This window comes from Aquila chrysaetos, chromosome 11 (assembly GCF_900496995.4).
Source record: "Aquila chrysaetos chrysaetos chromosome 11, bAquChr1.4, whole genome shotgun sequence".
In the NCBI taxonomy this organism is placed as follows: Eukaryota; Metazoa; Chordata; class Aves; order Accipitriformes; family Accipitridae; genus Aquila; species Aquila chrysaetos.
The window spans coordinates 34,489,877-34,512,605 of NC_044014.1; the positions used below are offsets into that span (position 1 = coordinate 34,489,877).

At 38.3% G+C, this 22,729-nt stretch overlaps 1 protein-coding gene across 1 annotated transcript in view; it reads left to right on the forward strand.

The window, feature by feature from the left end:
* The first annotated feature begins 2,331 nt into the window (after window positions 1-2,331).
* The window catches only part of CABCOCO1 (ciliary associated calcium binding coiled-coil 1), a 53,320-nt gene continuing 32,922 nt past the window's right edge, over window positions 2,332-22,729 (forward strand). Inside the window, exons 1-5 of the mRNA XM_030031416.1 lie at window positions 2,332-2,376; window positions 9,833-9,945; window positions 12,859-13,028; window positions 16,199-16,343; window positions 21,374-21,446. Coding sequence (XP_029887276.1) covers window positions 2,359-2,376; window positions 9,833-9,945; window positions 12,859-13,028; window positions 16,199-16,343; window positions 21,374-21,446 — 519 coding nt within the window. The 5' untranslated portion in view covers window positions 2,332-2,358. The remainder of the gene's footprint in view (window positions 2,377-9,832; window positions 9,946-12,858; window positions 13,029-16,198; window positions 16,344-21,373; window positions 21,447-22,729) is intronic.

Below are 22,729 nucleotides of genomic sequence, written 5' to 3' on the forward strand. Positions count from 1 at the left end.
AAAGAATACAGTCCTTTAATATTGAGTAAGAGAAATGGAAACAGCTCCTTCTAAGGGATTTGAGCCTCCATGTCTTTTTACATTGAAAATGTTCGTGGAAGTTGGTGGGCATTTTCAGTACTAAAGGAATGCAGGGTTCAGTCCAAAATCTACCCGTCACCAACTAGGTAACATCAGAATGAATGTACACAATGTTACATTGCATCCAAATTCCACATTTAATTCCCCAGTTTTTACACCTTACTACGTGTGGTGCTTGCAGCTCTGAATAATGTTCTTATTTGGTTAGATTTATATACACAGTAAAAGGGGAAGTAACTGCAGCTGTACTGCCGTCAGCTACAGAGCATGGCACAAATTGTAGGAATTCACAGTGTGGGCTCTACACAGAGCTAAGCAATTCTTTAAAATACTATGAATAATTCCACAAAACACTGCAGGATCCAGCTCTCTGAACCTCATTCAAACAGATTTCTGACTCCTTTTGGAAGCGCAATTGGTGTATGTGTGTCAGTGAGGGTCAGGGTGTTTGAGCAGGAAGAGGACTTACATACATGTCGAATCTCACACTATAAATCAGAATCTTAGTGGGTAATGGGCAGGTTCTTGTCTCTTGTGACCCAGCTAAGACACAGGTACTGTACTTAGTGGTTTGCACATTTTAAGAAACTGATGATGACAAACTTCAGAAAGTGGCAAACTGCTGAGAAACAGTAGCAGACCTTGAAACAGCTGCAGAAATTCCAGGAGGTCCTTGCTTTATGTGGGGCACTGCAAAGAAATTGTTTTGTCATAGCAGCTCCCTCAGCACATCAATAAACTTTGCAAAATAAGTTAGCTTTTTCTTTGTTCTCGTTACTGTTCACCCACCAAATGCTTACATTCTATTTGATCTTGCAGGTAAGTGCTATTACTCTGAATTGTTGCTGCTGCTGCTGCTGCGAGTCTGCATGCAACACAAAGCTGACAGAAAATGTTTCAGCATAGCTTAGTTTATTAGTCTTCCAAGCTTAAAAAAAAAAGAAAAAAGGACAAAGAAGAAACAAGAAATACTGATGTACATCATAATGAAAATGCAGTTCAGTCTCTAAGTCTTCTTCCACTTACTATAGTTTGCAAATTATCCTGAAATTGTACATAAAATATGAACATTTAAGTCCAGATCCTTAGCTGGAGTAACTACATATCCCTCCACCAGTCCCAACAGACGTGCTGGTTTACACCTGCTGACATCTGAGCTATAGTAATTGGTGTTGACGTTCTTGGACTGTATTTGGGTTTAGGTATTTAGGTCAAACATGGTTTTCAAGAAGCTGAAAACATTGGGATGTTGTTGCGGTAACTGCAGGGATAACTGCATGATGCTATCCTTGTAATTGTTATTCAAACAACGCTTACAGTAGTTACTGGCACTATTTGGATTAGGAAAATGGTATGATCTAAATTAAGACAGCCATGGAAACATTGCTTCATGGTGTGTGATATTCCTAAGACATTGCCTCATAACGTCTCTCCGCACAGGCTTTGAGGCAGCGGTCACTGGATCGTGAAGGCAGACATGGGCATTGGCCCTGAGGTGGCACAGCCCTCGAGGCGCAGGAGTACCTCAGACCTCTGCCGCCTTCTTGCTGACTGCTCTCACAGACTCCATGATGCTGTTTTTAAGTACGCCATGTCCTTATGTGCCTGTGCCCTCCTTACAAACACCATCTGTAATGTTTGCTGCGTGAACTGTGCAGTTCACCCACGCTGCTGTGACTGACTGGCTGGACATGCTGCAAAGGACCGAGAAGATCAGATGTGGCTGTTGGGCTGACAGATCGCTCCTCACGCTGGCTCCTTGCTGGGTGGCATGCCACTGGGCACCCGAGGAAACCGTAAGCTGCATCCTGGGCAGGAGCTGTGAAGGCAGCTCACCTCAGCCTTGCCTGCGCTCAGCCCCATGGGCAATGCTGGGCTACTCTCAAGGCATCTGCCACAGACGCCCGCCAACCCCCTGCTCCTGAGCCACCGCTGCTGTGACGGCAGCTCACCTCAGCCTTGCCTGCGCTCAGCCCCATGGGCAATGCTGGGCTACTCTCAAGGCATCTGCCACAGACACCCGCCAACCCCCTGCTCCTGAGCCACCGCTGCTGTGACAGTGCTGCACACGGGCAGCCTGCGGAGGGGAAAGGCCATCCGCAGCCCCTCGTGAGCCCGTGACGGAGCACTGAGGTAAGTACGACGCGCAGCCAAGATGGCGCCGGGCCAGGGTGAGACCAGGCGACCGGGTCCCAGGGGGAGGAGCTCCGCGCCCCGCCAACTGCCCGGGCCCCGCCCCCGTTTCCTGGGCGACGGCGACGCCGAGCTGCGGGCAGCATGGCGGCGCCGGGGCAGGTACTCCCCTCCCCGGCGGTTGTGCGGCGGCGCACCCGGCCTTCCTCCCCTCCCCGCGTGTTTCACCGGCGGTAGCTCATCCCGTGGGAGCGGGGGGGGGGGGGGGGCGGTGTGAGGGGCCGCGGCGCCGGCGCCGCCGAGGCGGCGTGCTGCGGGGGCAGGGCTGGGGCAGCGGTGCCCGCCTCCTCCCCCCGGCGGTGACCCGGCGCCCCGCCGCCTTCGCGCCCCCTCTTTTAATGATTTATTTTAAACGTCTTCGCTAAGCTTCAGAGAAGGTAAAAAGGGTGGGGCGTTAAAAACGTAGCGTGGGTATACGTACCTGCGTAACCTTCGTCCCCAAGAGAGTTTAAGGGAGAGTCGCCCGCCCACCCCGGCGGGGCAATTCCTCTGCCGTAAACCGACAGAGGCCTTGGCTGGCACATGCCTGGCTGGTGTCTGCGTCGCCTTGCCTCGTCTCACCTCACCGGTGAGCTCCTCGCCCACCTTCCGCACCTCCCGCCACGCTCACCAATTTTCAGTCGGTTACGGACCCTCGTTTTTAAGCGTGTGGCTATTTGTGGCTTGTTCGTGGTGGTAGGAATCTCCTAATTTTTGGTTGTTGAGGGAAAGGTGTATGGTTTCCCTTCAAAGAGCACTGAGGGGGTGGAAGCAACCTCGTACCTTGCTTCCAGCAACATCACGGTTGTATTTCTTACCTTCTATTACTTTAGGTAGTCAGAGTGCTCTAGAGGATTTCACAAATCCACATCGTTTTCCATAACGTTTGCTTTTTTCCTTGTCTCTGGCCTTCTCAATTTTTTTTTTCTTGCTTGCTTTTTTTTTTCCTTTGCATTGCAGTTTTTGACTTGGTTGACAGAGGTGTGATTTCTGACAAGCAACGCATCTCATGCAGCACGTCAAGAGAAATCTAAGAATACAAGTTATTCCTCCCAAGAATGTATGAGGTGTTGTGTCAGCTCAGAATTTCTCCCTCAAGCCTGTCTATATAGTTGTAGCTACTAGGAGATAATTTTCTTCTGGTTGAACTGCTTTGTTGTCTTAGATGGCCAAGAAGTTACTGTGATTGTTGTGGAAGCGATTAACCGCTTTCAGCCAGTGTAATGGTTGCATCTGTTGGCACAAAGCTACTCTAGTGTTGTCGGTACAAAAGCCTAACATTTATGTTTCCTTAAGCAAATAAATTCTCTTCTGTGTGAAATGTATTATTACATATTCTAAATGCTTTATGAAAAATACATGCATCTTTCACAGTATTCTCTGTTAGTGTTCTCTGTAAATGTTTTGGCAGTTGGAACAGCGTAACACTGGGGTAATGCAGTCAGATCATAGTAAAAGGATACAAGGTATACTGTACGGGAAACGACAGGCTGTCAAAAATATATTGTACATCCATTTGAAATGTACCACTGAAATTTTTGTCATTTTTACTTTGTGGCTTTATAGAAGGAATCTTTAGAGGAATTCAGTGAACTTTTTTTTTTTTCACTTATTTTCTGTTCCTTATGTACTGAAGTCTGTTCTACACATGATAGCTTACCTTTGTGATATTTTCTACTATCCATTATGATTTATTTTATTGCAAACTCTGTGGAATTGTGTGGTTTTACAAATTCAATCATATAGTTTCCAGTTTTGGCTGAAGCTAGCTTTGCGTGGTCTATAGGTAAGCTGTAAGAAACACCCTATTCTTCCACTATTTTTGTTATATTGTTTCTTAGATCTTGAGACAAATCATTTTGATTTAAATTGAATATTTATAATTGTTCTGACTTGTAATTATTTTCAGCAGAAAGCGTATTAGAAAAATCTGAATCCTGATCTTAGCAAGTCTTGCCACTGCTTTATTTTTAACAACATTTTTTCCAATAAGTAGTCTGCAGCTGTGAAAACATCAGTAAAGTTTAATGTCGTAATATATTTGGTTATCCATAAATCTTGACATTTGGACTGTGTGAAATTTTTGAAACATATTTTGTTATTAAAAGGACAATATCAGCATCTGTTCTTTATAACGGTCCTCTGAAAGCTATCCTTCTATATAGGTTTTATCTTTTGCATTTGACATATCTGTGTGTTTCTCTTTTGAATGTAGTTGAAATTAGTGTTACTATTTTTATTTCCTCATTTGTTTGACAACAAAAGAAGTATCATGACTAAAAATAGCAACATTGATTTTAACTTCCCATTGTGGGAGCGGACAAGTGGTGCCTTTTTAAAACAAACAGGAACAGTAAATGCATTTCTGTTTCTGCCTTAACTATTTATGTAGACAGCTTCAAGATATTCTGCTTCTGCTGAAGTATTTGACAGCTTGATAACAAAATGCGTATAATAATACAAATAACAGCCTGTGTTGCTGGTGTGGTTGGTTTTTTTTCATTCCCATTTTGATTAAAGTTGTAACTGATATGTAACACTTTCAGGGTACATCTGTACTGCTGTCAGCAGTATCGCTCAGACAGAGGTAGCTGAGCTGGCTTTAAATGAACTAGCTCAGATACTGGAAACTATCTAGCTGTGACAGCAGAGCTTAGTCCAGTCTAATTTCCCTGCTGGGGTGTGGACAGGAGCATCTTGGGTTCCTTACACTTTACGTATTTGCTATAGTTTAAGAGAGCTGGTAAGCTATTCCTTTGTGAATATATTTTTGAAAGTCATGATTTTGCAAAGCATGGTGTTGTGTTGTTAAACAAATACAAATAATAACATTTTCAGCCAGTGCAGAGGGCTCATCCCAAAGGACAAGCTTATTTTCCTTCAGGAACACTGGGCTAAATTCCATTGCTGTGTTTCAAGGTTTTGCCACTCTGGAAAGGCCATCACCAAAACTGGAGGTAGTGGGGCATTTTTTCTAGCCAGGGATAACTCATTTGGGGTTTGGGTTTTTGAGAGAGAGTTCTTCTTCACCTCCCCAAACACAGAGGTTTTTTGCAATTTACTATTTAACTATAACACTCTTCTGCTAATATTTTCTGCTTCATGGTGGCTTGTGAATATTGGCTGAGGGATTCAAGGAAGATCTTATTCTTTTGTTTTAGAATATCTGATTTGGTATTTTGATTTGATGCTGTTGACAAGGGGTGCCCAAAGCATTTGGAGTAATGTACTGAACAGCCAGAAACGTTATACATTCAGAACAGCTAAAAATTCTTTGAAGGAAAATAAAACAGTAACAAATAATTCTCTAGTAGTGGTCTGTATTTAAGTAGGTTAAGTTTACTGCTGGGAGCGTGTGTTGGTAGGATTGGTTTGGGTTTGGTTTTTTTCTTTCCTAACGCATGAGAATAGTGTTACCAGAATTAACTTACCTTGGATTATCTCAGTCAGTCACTACAGTTAACAGTAAAATGAATGGTAAATTCTTTGACATCAGTGAACACGAATATAAAATAACTTCTCTTCGAATTTGCAGTGGTGGTTAAAGCAGCAATCAAAAGGCAAAACAGTATTCAATCAAAATAATTACAAGCTTTTAGTCATGTCTGTGTGGAGGTTCTGCCCAAACAGAAACTTTCACAAATATGGGATCGTTCAAATGATTCATGGACTCTCACTACTTTTTTAAATTACAGAAACACTGATAATTTTAAAAATTAATTTTCTAAATTACGTAATTTCTCTCCCATAGTTCCTCATTAGACATTTAGAACAGTATTTCTTATTATCTGATACCTGTGCTTGTTGTAGTGGACAGTGGTGCGACAAATCCATCCTTATCATGAACAGTAATAAAGAGAGTAATGCATTGGTGGGGGGTGTTGCTCCTGGGTATATCGTTACAGATGCTAGGTGATGAAATGGTGAAATGGGAGGCATTCAGCTTGCCATGTAAACTGTCAGATTTTGATGTACAGATTACAGAGCCTATCTGCAATACTGAGTTACAACAGCTTGAATATCTTAGGTTGAAACTGCAAACTTTAGTTAGTTAAAGAATATATTTCTAATGCTAGAGGACCTTTACACGTGTTGAAAGAGATTATAGGTGACTGAGTGCAAGGCACCTGGAGTTATTTTTAAATTAATTTTTTTAACCTTATATATTGCTATAATACAACATTATGACCTCAGCAAATTTTCCCAGAGGTCCTTCTTGCTGTTTGTAATTCAGAGAATGAGATGAGCCTTAGCATCAGCATGTTAAGTGTGCTGGGCCTGTTGATACCATGTAGGTTAGAAAGCTTCATACTGTAGTAAGCCAGGTACATATTGGAGGTAGGAGAAAATTCCTTTTTGGACAAGCTTTTTCTGACATGGTGGACGTTGCCTGATACCTTTCAAGAAGCAGCGAGGAATTAGTTTGGATAAGATTCTTGGGAGTTCAGGTAAAAAGTTGCTTTCCAGAATGTTCAACTTTTTGCCTGCTAACATGTTCCTTACAGCACGAGATATAAGCAATGGAAGGGAAAAAAAAAAGAAGAATTTTGATGCACCTCTATTTACAGGGCTACTGCTGTGATCTTGAATGGTGAAGGAGTGTTGTGCAGGTAGTTGAGAGTGTTATGGGAGGGTCGTTGTTCGTACTCACACCTGGCCTGTAGCCACAGAGGAGAAGCTGGAAGATACCGTGATAAGAACAAAACTATTATGCCTTGAACTTTCTTATGCTTTTCTTTCTGATACAGTGCTAAATTCCTTATGCTATACTGATAAAGTCCATCTGGGGTGATACCTTTGAAATGTTAACATTTTGCCTTATTAAGAAGTATGGACAGTAGGGGTGTTGACTGACTGGTAAAGGTGCAAAAATACATAGTAATATATCTTATGTATTGAACATCCTAAGAGAAAGAGATGAATAGGTTTTAATTCAGCTTCCAAAACATCAATATCAGCTATTCTTTTAATTCGGCTCTCACTACTTCTAAAGAATCTCTTGTTCAACAGGTTTCTAACACTACTTGTCACTTCAGGAAAGAATTCATATTTTTTCTATTTATTCAAAAATATCTTTCAATGATTGTATAATATTAGCATGTTGAGCTATTCTTTTTTTTTTTTTTTTTCCCCTAGCTAGGGCATGCAGCTTCAATTATATCAACATTACTGACTGTAGGAGTACTTCTTTTTATACTGCATGAATTATTGCTAATAAAACAAAAGCAAACTGACGTCATGCTCCTATGTGAAGGAAGCCTTCGTTTACTTCATTCCTGTTGTTCCGATGAGACATTGTATTTGAGACTAACTTTTTTACAGTTGGGAACAGTAATTTTTCATATTAAAGTACATGTGAAAGTACTCTAGTACTTAATTAGAGGAAAAAACCTAGTCTGTCCACTAAGTGTTCTTTGTTCCTCTCAGTCTTGTTTCATCAGTGTTGAATGTTGTAATTCAGCTAGTCCAAGTTTTAAGTATATCATGCAGTTTGGCAGCAGCAGGGGGAGTAGTGTAGCTTTATTTGGGGGCTCTCCTTGACCAAAGCTAGAGTTAGTTGATCATCAGCTCAGAACAATGCTATTCAGGCTCAAAAATCAGCTCATGCTAGGAAATCTTCCACTTCTCTCTCTCTAGGTGAGCTAGAAACATTATTCTGCAAGCTTTGCCTTGCTGCACTTCTGTAAAGCCCAAGTTCCACAGGTGTAGAAGTGTAGCTGCTACGAGTAGATTATGATCAGGTTTTTGTGTCCTGGTGTAGAAGCAGGTCAGGCCGATTAGACTGTCAGTCATGAGGCTGGAAGGGATCTTTGGGATGTGAGCTGGTTCAGCTGCCTGCTCAGAGCTGGGTCAGCACTGAATGCAGATCAGGACTTTGTCCAGTTCAGTCTTGAAAACCTGCAAGGATAGAGATTCTTGCACCTTTCTCGGTAACCTATTCTAATGCCTGATTATCACCATATCCTGGGCTGCATCAAAAGACACGTGACCAGCAGGTTGAGGGAGGTGATTCCCCCCATTCTACTCCACTCTCGTGAGACCCCACCTGGAGTACTGCGTTCAGCTCTGGGGCCCCCAACATAAGGAAGACATGGACCTGTTGGAGCAAGTCCAGAGGAGGGCAAAGAAGATGGTCAGAGGGCCGGAGCACCTCTCCTATGAAGACAGGCTGAGAGAGTTGGGGTTGTTTAGCCTGGAGAAGAGAAGGCTCCAGGGAGACCTTATAGCAGCCTTCCAGTACCTACCTTCCAGGCCTAAAGGGGGCCTACAGGAAAGCCGGTGAGGGGCTTTTTACAAGGGCATGTAGTGATATGACAAGGGCTAATGGCTTTAAACTGCAAGAGGGTAGATTTAGATTAGATATAAGGCAGAAGTTCTTCACTGTGAGGGTGGTGAGGCACTGGAACAGGTTGCCCAGAGAGGTTGTGGGTGCCCCCTCCCTGGAAGTGTTCGAGGCGAGGTTGGATGGGGCTTTGAGCAACCTGGTCTAGTGGAAGGTGTCCCTGCCCATGGTGGGGGGGTTGGAACTAGATGATCTTTAAGGTCCCTTCCAACCCAAACCATTCTATGATATGATTCTGTGATTCATAGTGAAATATTTTTACTTATGCTGTCCCATGATAATATATTCTAGATCCCTTCTAACTGAAATATTCTATTCTATTGTGTTCTATTCTATGACCATTGTCCCTTGCTCCCCTGCCATGGACCTCTGTAAAGAGTCTGCCTCATCTCACATTTTATAATGTGATTTGACACCTCACTTTGTCGCCTACATATTCTGTTGGAAAACAGGTTTTTCTTCTACTGTTTTATTTATTTCATAGATTTCTTACTGAAGTCTCTGGTCAAATGTTTTCGATCAGTGACACACACTAAATAAAATATGATCAAATGTTCCTATTTTTTGTAAGACCGTTGCATTGTTGATTCCTGCTCAGTTTGTTATCCCCTATAACATGTACATCCTTGTATTTCCTATAAAGAACTGTTTTCTGTAGTAGAAATATACTGACCTTCCCTGAAACAGTAGTATCAGATCCTTGTACGTGTATCACTGTGTTGCAGCAAACGCCTTGGACTTTTTTTTTGGTTAGGGAAGGAGTCAGTGTAGACAGTAAATTTGAAAATGCAATCAAGTACAGGGTGAAGAGCAAATAGCACGGTAATGTGTATGTATACTCATAATATCTTAAGCAGAAACTGATTTTAAAATTTAATTACTGTGCAATATAGTATCATATTGGTCAAATCTAGATTCATGGATTTTTTGCATCTTTACATTTCTATTGTTCTTACTTGCAGGTTAATTTAATCTTGTGCTGCACATGGTATGTCACTATGTTCCCACATGAATTTAAGATAAAAATACTATTTTCCATATATCTGCCTAGCTTTTCTCTAGTGAAAATGTGTTAGGGTATTGTGTTACTGCCATATAATTATAGCTGTGTTACATTTTTGGCATTGTTGAATTTATCCCTTGCGTACTCTCTCAAAATAAAAATGTTATTTAGATAAGTTACTAACATAATAAAATAAACCTTTTAAAATTATATTGCTCTATATGTGTGTATAGGAAGAAGACCAAGATCAGGATGCCATAGTTGGAAAGAAGGTTATTAATCGGACGTTTCTTTCTCTTTCCCAAATTACTGCTTTGTCAGAACAAAATCTAGAAGGAGTTCAAAAGTAAGTGGCAATGATAACAATGCTAGAACCAATGAAATAATGAAATAAAAATTATAGACTATTTGTTAGATTTCTTTTGTGATGGTTACATCATTAGTCTTTAATTGTTCAGTTAAATCACTAATATTTAATGATTCATGAAAGATAGGAAGAAATACTGTTGATCTCAGATCCACTTTGTTTTACTGTATTTCCTATATCTTGTGATTTTTCTTTCACTCTTTTTTTTCCCCACTATTATTTCACATTGATGCAGTTTTTGACTTACAATAATATTAATTATGCTGTAAATGAAAGAGTAAGATGTAAATAAAAACAGGCCAATGCTGAGCTTTTTTAATAAGTCTCACTTGGTAACTTTTTTTCTAAAACATTTAAGATTCTGTACTGTAACATGAGCTATTGAAAAATCAGAAAGGTTTTAAAAGTTCAGAAAAGGATGGAAAGCTTAAGAAGTTAGTAGTAGTTAGCCATTATGGTGCACTGGGGAAATGGGAGGCAGCCAGAGACTTCTGATGTAAGCCCATCTTGTCTTTCCTGTAGCAACACTCTCCCTTGTTATTAGTGCTTAATAGCAGCTAAATTTAGGAGGCCAGGAGTTCAACTTGAGACTCTAGACTTATATTTTAAGGATGGGATTTTTCAGAAGTGCCCGAATTATTTAGGGGCATTTGTGTCCACTAGCAAATTCTTAGAGAATTGAAAGCCAAAGGGCTGTCCACTGGACTAGTTTGCGGGGGGGGGGGGAGTGGAATACAAAATCCAACTTCAACCTTCTGAATACATAAACCATTTAATAGAGATTAAAATATTATTCCTGAAATATATTCTGTTCCTCCTATTTGTCACTGTTCTGAGGGAAAAAAGTTCATTCTGGGATATATATATATATATTTTTTTTTTTTTTTTTTTAAGAAAACTGGAAAGAAAATTTGTTCCCATCAAATTATAAAAAAAAAATTCTTTCATTTACAGTTTTCTCTTGCACAATAGGCCTCTTATTTTAGAGGAGACTGAAGCATACAACTCACTGGAGACTAAAATGTGCTTAATGATGTAACTTATTGTGAAACTTTCTCATTAAGATTAAAAAGAAAAGCATTGGAAAATTGTACATTTCTTCTTAATCTCAGCTGATCACATGTATTTTTATATATATATACGCACTGTACAAGTGGAACATAAAGTATATACTGCATCTGACTGGAAAGAGGACAGTTACAGGGTATTTTATACACTCTAAGCAGTTTAGCAGCAGCATGGAAATTTTGTTAGTTTACCACAGTGCATCATGTCTATACACAAAAGCAGTTTGAAGGCCAGAGCTAGGGTTAGAAAATCAGAATAGATCTGATTTGGTATGAGAATTTTCATGTCCTGCATTCCCATCTATCATGGAATTTTATGTCTGTCTCTGTAGGACTTGAGAACCTTCTGTGAAGGAAGCAATAGCAATTAGGGTAACTAGGAAATCTAAATGCCCCATCATTTCCCAGTCATTTAGGGATACTGTTGTCAGTGACATGCCTTACAGAATATTGAAAAGATGAGTGAGTACTGGCATTGTTAGAAGCATCAGAGAAAATCTAAATCCCTGAGAAGCTCTGATTATGAAAACACAGAGTTGGCAGAAGCTTCAGAAAGAGAGGATATGGACTGTTTCAAACCTTGGAAAGTTCAGCTGGCCATGTTCCACTTCTATTTCAGTACACAGTTAAGTGTTTTTAACCGACTTGCATGTGTGCAGCCTTACAAATCTGTCATGCAGAACAAAGGAATACATGTTTTAAACAAAACTGATTGGATTATATGCTTTACTTTGTTGGCTATTGAAGCTTTAATTAAAAAGAAGAAACTCCACTTATTTGACAGTGTATCTCTACTGGCTTGGGGAAACCCCCGAAAAACTAATGGCTGCCTATCAGTAGGTCTGAGATTGATGCCCTTCTTAGGAAGGAATGAGTCATGGGGAGGGGGGAAAGACTCTGCTCCTTTACAGGGGACTAGAAACTGTGGTCACAACTGGCACCTGTATCGTCAGGCACAATTAAGAAGCCAAGGATTGCTTTAATGTAAAACTTAACTATCTGAGACATGGCTGAAGTTATAGTGGAAGAACTGCAAACTGAAGTCCTAGCCCTGTTCCTCTTTCTTCATGTGGAAAAATGCACACAATTATTATAAAAGACATAACTTATTCTATGTTTGGATAGAGTAGGCATAAATGTGTCAGCAACAGTGTCCTACAAGGGAGTGTATTTTTTCATTAATTTTTCAAGTTAAAGTAACTGGAAAAATTTCCAGAGTGTGCCTGTAAAATAGGATGAGGCTCTTCTTAAGTGTCTTGACCATTATGAAAGTGGAATTTAAACTTCTAAATATTTTAAGTACTTTCAGTAATTTTATATTATACTATTTATGTTAATTTTCAAATATAATTTTTCTTCAGAGGCTACATGAAAAATAATCTTGAAAGGGAAGCAAGACCTTTTTAGTACTGTAAAACTATCTCAATGAGAGTGAAAGAGTGGTAGTGGAAAATGGAGACTAATTGTTCATTTTCATCCTACAAACCCCTTCCTGAACACTGATTTTTATCTGGGATTTTCAGTGTATTTCTCTTTGGTTTTTGTAATGCTCTTATTTTTGTTATTTCATTAATCATATCTTAACATTTAAGTAGTGTCTGTTGAAACCTGTAGGTGTTTGTTTACTTTTTTCAGCTGATATATCCTCTGATCATAAACATTCATATCTAAAAATTGGTGTAGCTAAGTTGCAGGAAGATATGTAAATATACATAAAATATAGTAATAGTAAATATAGATATAATTACAAGCAGACTTAAGTTAAACTTTGGAATGTGTAATTTATTTTTTTAATTTAATTATTTTACTCTGCAATTTCTTCTAGAAACCTGGAAGAATTTCTGAATTTTAAACAATTAAAGACATCTTTGAAAGAAGCTATTTTGCTAGATTATTATACTGCAGGGTTTTGGTGGGCTAAAGAAATGAACTTCAGTCTTATACAGCTCTCAGGATTCATGGATCTATTAAATTTCCTGTTGGAGAACCTCAGTGGTAAGAATAATTAAAAATAGTAAAATAAATATCTGAAGTGGAAGGCAAGAATGTTTTCCAGTCATTTTAATAAAGCGATATTTAATTACAAGTAATTGTAAAATGATTTATTTTCCTCTGGAATGTTGGCATGTTATACCTTGTACCTGAAAATAATTCTTATTGGCAGATATTAAACTTTTGTTAGAGAACGGTAGTCTTTTTAGCAGAATATCCCTCAATCTTTGTTTGTACAGTATGTGATACAAAAGGGCCAGGTCCTGAAGAGACCTTGTCTTTGGTTTGGTAAAATAAATAATTACAGTAGAGTGAGAGCAAGGAGCTCCTAAACTCCAATTCCAGCTGTCTCAGTGACTGACTCACTGTAGCCTTGGGCACATTTCTCTGCTGTTTGAGATATTCAGTACATCCTGTAGCATTACAGCAGGTGAATTACATTTATTTTATCCTTGGAGGTCAACTCTTAGGCAGCTTTCTATATGGCAAATGCTGCACTTCTGGCACAAAATGTATCAGTTAACTAAAGACTGGTGAGGGAAGTAAACTGGCATCACTGCTGAAGATGAAAAATGACAATGAAAGGACTGTAGCTCCTGTGGCTATGAGGAAGTTTGCAACAAAACGTGTAGCTTGGGTCTTGTGGGAACAAAATAGCCAGAAAAAATGGTAGCAGCATCCTCTAAAACCCGTTTTTCAGAGACCACAATGCTTACTTAACATTCACTTTGAAGGTGATTATGTCGAGAAAAGTCCATCCCAGAGGAAGAGCGAAAGGACTCAGCAGTTCCATTCAAAGGAGAAGATGAATATTTAAAATCAAGCTCATATTAGTTATTATACTCTTCCATTGTAATTTAATTCAAGGGCCTTTCTGACTTGGAATTTTGACAGAATATGTACGTGCTTTATGATCATTGGAATTCCAGTTGTCCTTCCTGTCTCCAATGAGAAAGTATCTTAACATATGCTAACTATATTAATGTAACAATGGAGAAGAATGGAAACCTGTCAGAAATTAGTTTTATGAGACTGTATGTAATGCGTGTATACTAGACAGGCTGGTAGCACAACTGATTATTAAAGCTTTCTGACGTTTTTCAGGAATGTGATCTTAGTTGCATAAAGCTTTGCCAAACTTTAACTCTTTAAGCTGAAATTTTCCATGGCAGTGTCTGCCTCTGATTAATTTTTATATGTAAAATTACAACTAAAACAGTTCAATGGGCTTGCAGACAGAGGCTGTGGAAAAAAAAAGTATTATTTTGTGCCTTTTTTTTTTTTTTTTTTTTTCAACAGCTCTAATAGCCCTATGCTTTGAAATAAGGACATAAGGTTTGGCAAGCAAGTGTTGTGAATTTGCTTTTTGCTGTCTGTGAAAATGCATTCGGATTTGGCTAAGACACATGGCTTTTAGGGAAAGAAAATGTAGTTTGTAAATGCTTACAGGAGACTTCTTATATTTTCTTCACAGCTAAGTTTCCCAAATAATCCATCTTATAAAGTAAGCTGTAGCCCAGGGCTGAGATGAATTTCCTTGTAATTATTGTTCTCAGCTGGTGCAAGTTCCAAGACCAAATATTTCAGCTAAGAGCAAAATGCTAATGTCTTCTATATTAATGACCATTTGCTTTCCCTTCCCTACACTGGACCCAAGCGGCCTAGAGAATTAAGCTGATTTGACCATAATAACAAGAATAGCATGGAGCAGGAAGAATGGATTTAGAGAAGGAGAGTAGTGGAAACTCATTTAAGGCTGGTAAAGGAGAGAGGAAAACTGAGATTTGGAAACTGGAGGCTTTGGTTGTTTGGGAGCCAGAATGAATTACTTACATGATTTGATTCATCTTCTATACATTGACGGTAAAGTGCTGCTTACCTCACAGAAGTACAGTGAGAGCCTTCCTGAGAGAGGTAGTTGGGGCTGAAAATCAGGTGTGCAGAGGAAAGAGAAAATTTGGACTAGCTGGCAACAGGCCTGGGCCTGGGTTTTGTGACTTCTCACGATCTTGTTGTGTGGCTTTACTTCCCTACTAACTGTGATATTTCTGGTTCTGTTTCTCCTTCTCATTTCCCAAGGCTTCTATTTCCTACGTAGTCTCTGTATTTCTTTCTTGTTTCTTTGATTACGGTTATTTATATTGTGCTGCCTCTGTTACTGAAAACTGAGGTGAAATTTTCAGGGTTTTGATTGCTGTACCACTGAAGGGCAAAACTATAAAGCCCAGAATCTTCTAAGTTTTTTTTAATTTGTTTTCTATACGAAGAACCAAGGAGCAGATTACTGGAGAATTAAAACAATATGGAAAATAAATCTATTTCACCACTGGTGGATATTTCCCCATTTTCTACTCTAGATTTTTTAGACTTAAAAAGACCAAGTAAATTGTGTTCAAAACTTTTTTTAAACTCCACCATGGTTCTAGTGATGGCACACACTGTACAAAAATCAGAAAGATGAATTCTTTCTTTTTAAAGGTTCAGCAAACACTGATATATTTCAGATTTTTCTCTCTGTCAAGACAGTTAACAAAAAGAATTTAAATTTTAATTCAAAGCTGTTTTGGCATTTGGTTTTGATTTCCAGGGTAAAAATGTAAAGTAATTATCTATTTTGGAGGGGTGCAAAAATGTCTCCAGGTTTGATGATACATGCAGAGTATTATGCATAATTCATGTTTAATCAATTATGACTGTAAGCACTTAAAAAAAAAAACCTATTAAATTTGTTACCCTTTTTAATATCTGTTCCTGTATTAACGGTTTATGTTGCAAGGGGCATGGTCAGGAGAACAATCTTTTACAATACATAAACAGTAGTAAATTTATTTTAAAGATAAACATACTATGCATCTCAAAATTACATCCTATTCTGCCTGTGGTTATCTCTGCATAAGTACGAGGCAAAGCTGTAGTATCTTAAACACCCATTATTGTGATCCTTACATTATGAAGGCGGATCAGTGATTTTTGTGGTGGAATTTTAATGCACATTTTATTGATAAGAATAATGGCAACAGACAAAAATGTTTGACTGCTGTTGCTTTTTAAGTTTCTACATGGCTCATAACTTCTTAAACTTCAAGAAGTCTTATAATTAAAATGGGCCAAAAAACCCCAACCCACCCTGTCATGTTTATACTTAGTTTTTGTTCTTCGGGATTACTTTGCAGACAAACATATGACCTTAGGAGATAATTTAAAAGAACTTGGAAAAGCAATGGCTGGAATAGGAGAAACTGATTCGGAAGGAACTGGTGACCTGAATTTCTTCAGTATTGAGCAAGCCAAAGCAGTCATTGATTACTTGAATATCAGGTATTTATTTCTATAGGATCCATTATTTCTTATTTGAATAATTTAATGTGGTGGGAAATTGGCTGATAAAATAAGTTAAAATTATTTAATTGGATATATTCATACTGTGCCAACATACTGCACATACCAAACTTTAAAACATTAAAAAGAGAGAATATGCAAGTGGCGGTAAAGATCTGGCCACAGGTGTCAAATCCCAGGAAATAAAATTAGACTGGAATTTTATCAAAATGTAAGATTATGCTCAAAAGCTTCATTCTGGGTTTTGGTTTGGATGATAAAAGGAAAAGGGGAGAGTGGTGTATAGAGAATATTTTTGGTTTGCTTTTAAAACATTCTACTTTTAGATTCCAGCTGAACAAAATCCTAGGTCTTGTCTATAAGTATTTCTCTGGCCTTGACAGCTGTAATGGACTTCTTAAGTGGTTTAAAGTTATGTACTTTACAGAATAAGGCTATGGTCATACAAGGAGTCATAAAAATGTTGCATTTCAAAGTTAGCAAAAGTTCAGTATCTACATGAGAAGGTTTCATGACAGGTCTCAGCTTTTAAACAGAGACACAGAAAGAAATACAAACAGCAGTAATTCAGTTATTTATCTGAGAAAAAAATTAAGGGTCTGTTAGCAGCCAATCACACCTCCCCATGTAAAGTCTTAACTGTACAGTAACATATACAGACCTTTCTCCACTGAAATGCCGTAATTAAGACAGTGGCTATACTCACATGCCACTGTTTCCAATACGAGATAGACAAAATGGTTCTCAGGCTGTTGTATCATCCGTGAATGTTGGGGGCAAGGAGATGGAGGATGGAAAAGGTACTATTGTAATATATGCTCATATACTGTACTACATCTGTAGCCCTTCAGCCTGTTTTCTAATCTGAATGGTGGTTAGAGGAAGAGATTTTGTAGCAGATGGGCATAAAAAGTGAGTAAGGTCATGACTGATCCATACATAGAACTGTTGGGAATTTTCTGACTGTTCTTTTGCTAGGAAAAGTTTAACACAACAAAGAGGTGTTGTTAGAGTGCTTTCCTGGATGCAGAAAAGTATTTCTTCTTGAAGACAGACAAAAATACTAGGATAGCTGATAGCCTTCCAATTTAGGGTATTCAGATTCAGACTGGGGATTTAAACCCACCACAGGTGATTTCTCTTACAATTGGGCTATAAAGTTTGTCTCTCTCTCCTGGTGTCTGATTTTTTTCTTTTGTTCCTTTTTCATGGAAAATATAAAAAACTTCAGGTTCTTCCCATATGAAATGAGAACATCTCTTTAAAGCTCACATTTCTGTAGTCAAGGCAAACCAATGTCCTGCCAAGTACTAGCCCTAAACTGAAAGGAAACTTGGCATTTAAGATGTCTCACTCAACTTCTTTTACTTCTCCCTTCCTGTCTGTGCCTTTTGTATATTTATTTGGAACAAATGTTCTTTCCAAATAGCATGTCTATAGCTCTTGTGTAAATTATCCATTGAGAGATATCTTGTTCATGAAGTAATTCCTTCACAGTCGCAAGAATTTCATCCAAGAGATTAGGTGCTCCATCCTACTACCACTGAAGTATTAACTGGGCGGGAATACAATCAAGCCAAAAGACTTTTGCAGCAGAATGGTATTTTGGCCACCAGATATGTGGTTGTGTGTTCAAACTGCTCAATTTATTACAAGTATGTGCTGTTGCAAGGTCATGGATATATACACATACGCTGGTCATATGTGTCCAGTTTATACAATCCATTATTTCAGTCATTTGAATATTTTTTTCTAAATAAGAACTGAATCAGCACACTTATGTGGGTGTATTTTGAACTTTATGAACTCAGAAATAGGTTGACTGAGTTTTATTACAATTCAAATTAATGTATTACTTGAACATTTTTTCTTGTTCTTCACTTCTTTTGTTTAATTTTAAATGATAGGACTATAGCTTTTTTTTTCTACTCAAGATAGTATGACATGTTTTAGTTCAGGTCACATTCTTACAGATGAGCTATAAACCCATGGGATTTATAATGGAAATGGGGACAAATGCTTAACTACATTGGCACAAACTGTGCAGCAACTATAATGACACCTTCAGATTTGGTGGAAGGTGACAGTTATCATCTTTTTATCTTGTCTCCTTGGGCAAACACACATCAACATAGCTCTTGACATTTTCTTTCAGGAAGCAGTGGAGCTAGGGAAATATGTCATTGTCAATCACGCTCAGATTCTCATATGACATCATACGAGGGTCTGTTCTTAACAATCTGACTTGCATGAGTAAAATTATTTTTGTGTCATTGCTAAAAATGCTGGTATGGAGTTTTTTAATTATTCACGACAGATACAAACAAAAAAGCATTTTATATAATGCTTGATGGAAGAAAGAAAACTACACTGTTGTTTCAAAATAAATACTGATGTATAATTTACGTGATTTGATTTAAAGAGCATTGAATGGAGGAATTATTTCCTTGATACAGGATTAAGGGTGCCAGGCTGAATAGAGTTCTGTTTTAAAATAAATAAATAAATAAAATTCAGAAATGCCAGAAGTAATGACTTATATTTTTGGGAATATTATAAATTATCTGTACCTGTAACACAGTCCATAAAGAATATCATAACACATTTAGAGGGGAAGGGAAAGAATTGTTTTTCAGGTGCTGTAAATCTGGCTCATTTCCAAGTCACTGGAGTAAATAAGAAAGTTTGAAATGTTAATTTCTGCCAGTGCAGTTTGAAAGATACGCGTCTTATTTCTTGTGTGTCTGTGATGTTCATAAAATATTTTTTGTCTTTTTCAAATAGTCCCTGTTAGAATTTTACCAAATAGTAGGTGTGTATGTGTGGGGACACGTGTATTTTCATAAATTAGTGTGTCATTTCCAGGTTTAGTCCAGAAGTCTGCTTAAACATAATTCCTATATCTTCACTGAAACGTGGCAGGAATTGTTTGGTGAAGTACTGCAATAAAAATGTACTGCAAATGAAATGGCAAATCTTGTAACAACTTAATTGCCTGTGTGCTTTGGGTTTGGAGGAAGGCAACTTGTAGTTTATAGTAGCCAAATTTCTTATGCAAGTTGGTAAACAAATTTGGTTTTTAACTAATGGTAATTGAATGACTGAATTAAATGTAACAGTAGAATAAAACTTTTATATGGCACTTAAAGAGCCAAATGTTCAGTGAGGCTGCCATAATACTTCTCACCAAATTAGGAAATGCAGCTGTACATATGTGCAAAAACGTCTGCGCCTATTCGGGTAAAAATGTATTTGCAAGTGTCACAGATGCATTTGACTAACTGCTGGAAGATGTACTGTTGTCTTGTAAGAGAGGCAGGCCATGCCACCATTTTATTCTCCTAATTCCGAGCTGCTTTCATGAGCTGGAAGAACCACTGCTGTACGTTAATCAGCACTTCAGCACTGCTGAAATTAGAGCAAATCATCTCCAGCCTGCAGTATTTCCTGGAACCTCTGGTACTGTGGCAGTGGCCTGTGGCAGCGTGTAAGTATCGGTGGTGATTCAGGGAAGGACAGTCAGCTAACATAGTGCGTACCAAGTATCGACTCTCACAGCTGGCTTCCCCCTTACCTCCCAGAGCCGGGATTGTATTTCAGACACCTATGTCCCACCTCGCTTTGCATGCAGCTGGCTGGTCGAGCCCTCCTGCCGGGATGCAAGGCTGCCAGGTGGGAGAAAAGCCTGAGCGCCGTGGGGCAGCCAGCCAGCTGGGGTGGCATCTGCAGGGGCTGGCTCTCCGAGAGCCTCGGGGAGCACTAAGTCTCGAAGAGCAGCCTGTGTTGGGTTGTGTGGCCAGGCACTGGTGTTGTAAACACCCTTTCATAGCACCGGCATGAAATCCTGCAGCTACTAGCAGTGTCTTTAGCATTAGCTAGGTAATTGCGTATGTTGGGTGTAGTAGTCACTTTCATAGACCCATAGAAACGTTGAGGTTGGAAGGGACTTCTGGAGGCCGTCTAGTCCAAAGCCCTCCTCGCAGCAGGCCTCGGTATTCCAGATGTGGCCTTGCAAGTGCCAAGCAAAGAGGCATTGCCATCCTAGTTGATGGCTCTCTTAAGAAAAGAACCTGTGTCCTGTCCTTAGCTGGAAAGCACAGGAACCAGTTACAGATGTTCCCTGCAAATATTGCTGTATCTTTCATGGGTACACCAGGCAGGAGTGTGATAAACTCCTGGAATCATTCTTCAACCTGGACTTGCTATGAAATTACAGAGCTGTGTTCTAAATCAGATGTCAAAATGACATGACAGAAGCCAGAAGTTCTGTATCATGATTTTAAGAGAACAAATAATTGTAACAGATGGATTGTGACAAACCAAACCTTTCATTAAACAAATGCCATATCATTGATCATTAGGAAAGGGAACAAGGAAAATTATTTAAAACATGTGAAAAGGAAAGCTATATATGTTTTAAGGAAGATAAATATTTTAGGCCATTGAGAAAGTCTGCTTAAAGTTACTTTTGTTGTAACACACAAAACGCCAGTGTGTCAATCTAGCTTTTTAGTTTTTCTTTAAGGAAATAATACGCTGATTTTGAAACATGACCTTGAGAGAATAAATGCTTCTATTCTTTATTGTTTTGGTGTTCCAAGATCAAACTTGTTCCCTGGACTGGCAGCCCATCCCAGAATCTGAAAGCTGATTTGGCTTTGTTTCCTTCTTGTCCACCACTGCTTGTATTAAAGGCATAAGTATCCTGGTGATAAGTGTTTCAGGAATTACTTTTTTCAGAGTAGAACTTTGTCTTCTCAGGGTTCAATTTCATAAGGACAAAGTGGATGTATTTTTAAGCATCATACTGTATTTTCTATGGCCATCTGATAGTAAATCCTATAAATTAAATATCCTGCACATTGTACCTAAAGTTAAACAACTGTTTCTTTTTAAAACTTGGAGTATTACCGTGCTGGAGAGTAACTCTTAGTTTAACAGAATTTTAAATATTGTTACCTTTCCAAAGATTTGCAGCTATAACAGTACTATATTCTGTTGTTTTCCAGCTTATTTAAACACTATAAACTATATGAATACCTCTTCCACAGTCCTAGAGAAGAACTTGTGATAAGTAATGAGGTAAGTCATTTATATAGATGGAACTCATTATGCAGAGTTATTTAATGAATGCACTGTGGCATACGTTTTATATTGCTCAAAGCAACTTCATGTCAACATTACTGCATTACTAACATAAAATGGCTGATTAAAGAATACAAGTTAGATGTTTTGATCCTCATATTCAAAATTAATTTTGGATTTCAAAAAAGTGTAAATGCATTGCTTGGTTAAGATGTTAGTTGTCTTAAATCAGGAACACTTTTATTTATGTATTTATAAATTGATGCATGTAATTTGAATTAGCAATGCATGAATCTGACTCTATTTTAAAATCAGCAATCAAAATTAGAAAAGGTTGTGTACTAAGCCTAGTCTGACCACAGACCTCATATTTATGTATGCATGTGTATGTACAGAGTTTTGTTTCTGGTGTAGCCATCAACAGTTAATTATACTGACTATAAAGAAACAAACTAGCTAGAAATTCAGCATTTTGAAAGCATTCAGTTAATAATAGTGAATTGGCTTGACTGTAAACTTTGTCATGTATTCTAACTTATATGTGAAAAAATATATGGGAAAATGCATTGATGCAGGATGTGGCCTTTAATCAAATGGACAGATTCAATTCATCAAATAAACCTTCCTTTAGCCTTGCTGTGCATTTTGAGGATATATGTTACAATACATTGAAAAGGATTTACATTTATAATTTATATTAGGAGACAACTGGTTGCTCAGAGAGGCACGGTAGTGGAATTTTTTTGATCCACTTGTATTTTAGCTTATCAGTACACAGTGAAGTTAAAATTAATGCACTGGAGAATTTTCTTTATGCTTTAAGCTGGTGGCTTGACTCTGTAAATGATGTGGGATAATTTCTTTCCGTGTTGCTTTTAAATAGCCATATTATAAAAAAGAAGGACTTTTCTTGACATGGATGCAAATATTTGGAAATTATTCTTGTAATTTCTAAGGTGTCATTTCTAAGGTGGGTAAAAATTCCAACTATGATGAAATCATTGACAAAACTGTCATTATGTAAGTAGAGCAGGGCTTCAGCGTTACTGTGTTAGGGTCGGTTTTTTATTGGCTAATCAGATCAATGGCTGGTTAGCACTTTCTAATTGGTAAAATTATTTTTAATGAGGCTTTTATTAAGTAATTTCTTGTGTAAATCTGGGTAATGTATCTTATCAGTTGTAGACTAGCTTAAAAGAAATGTCTTTGTGTTTTCTTAAAACCCATTTCTGGACGGCTGAGATCTGTGTACGCTGTCCCAGCCACAGAAGAGTGGTTGC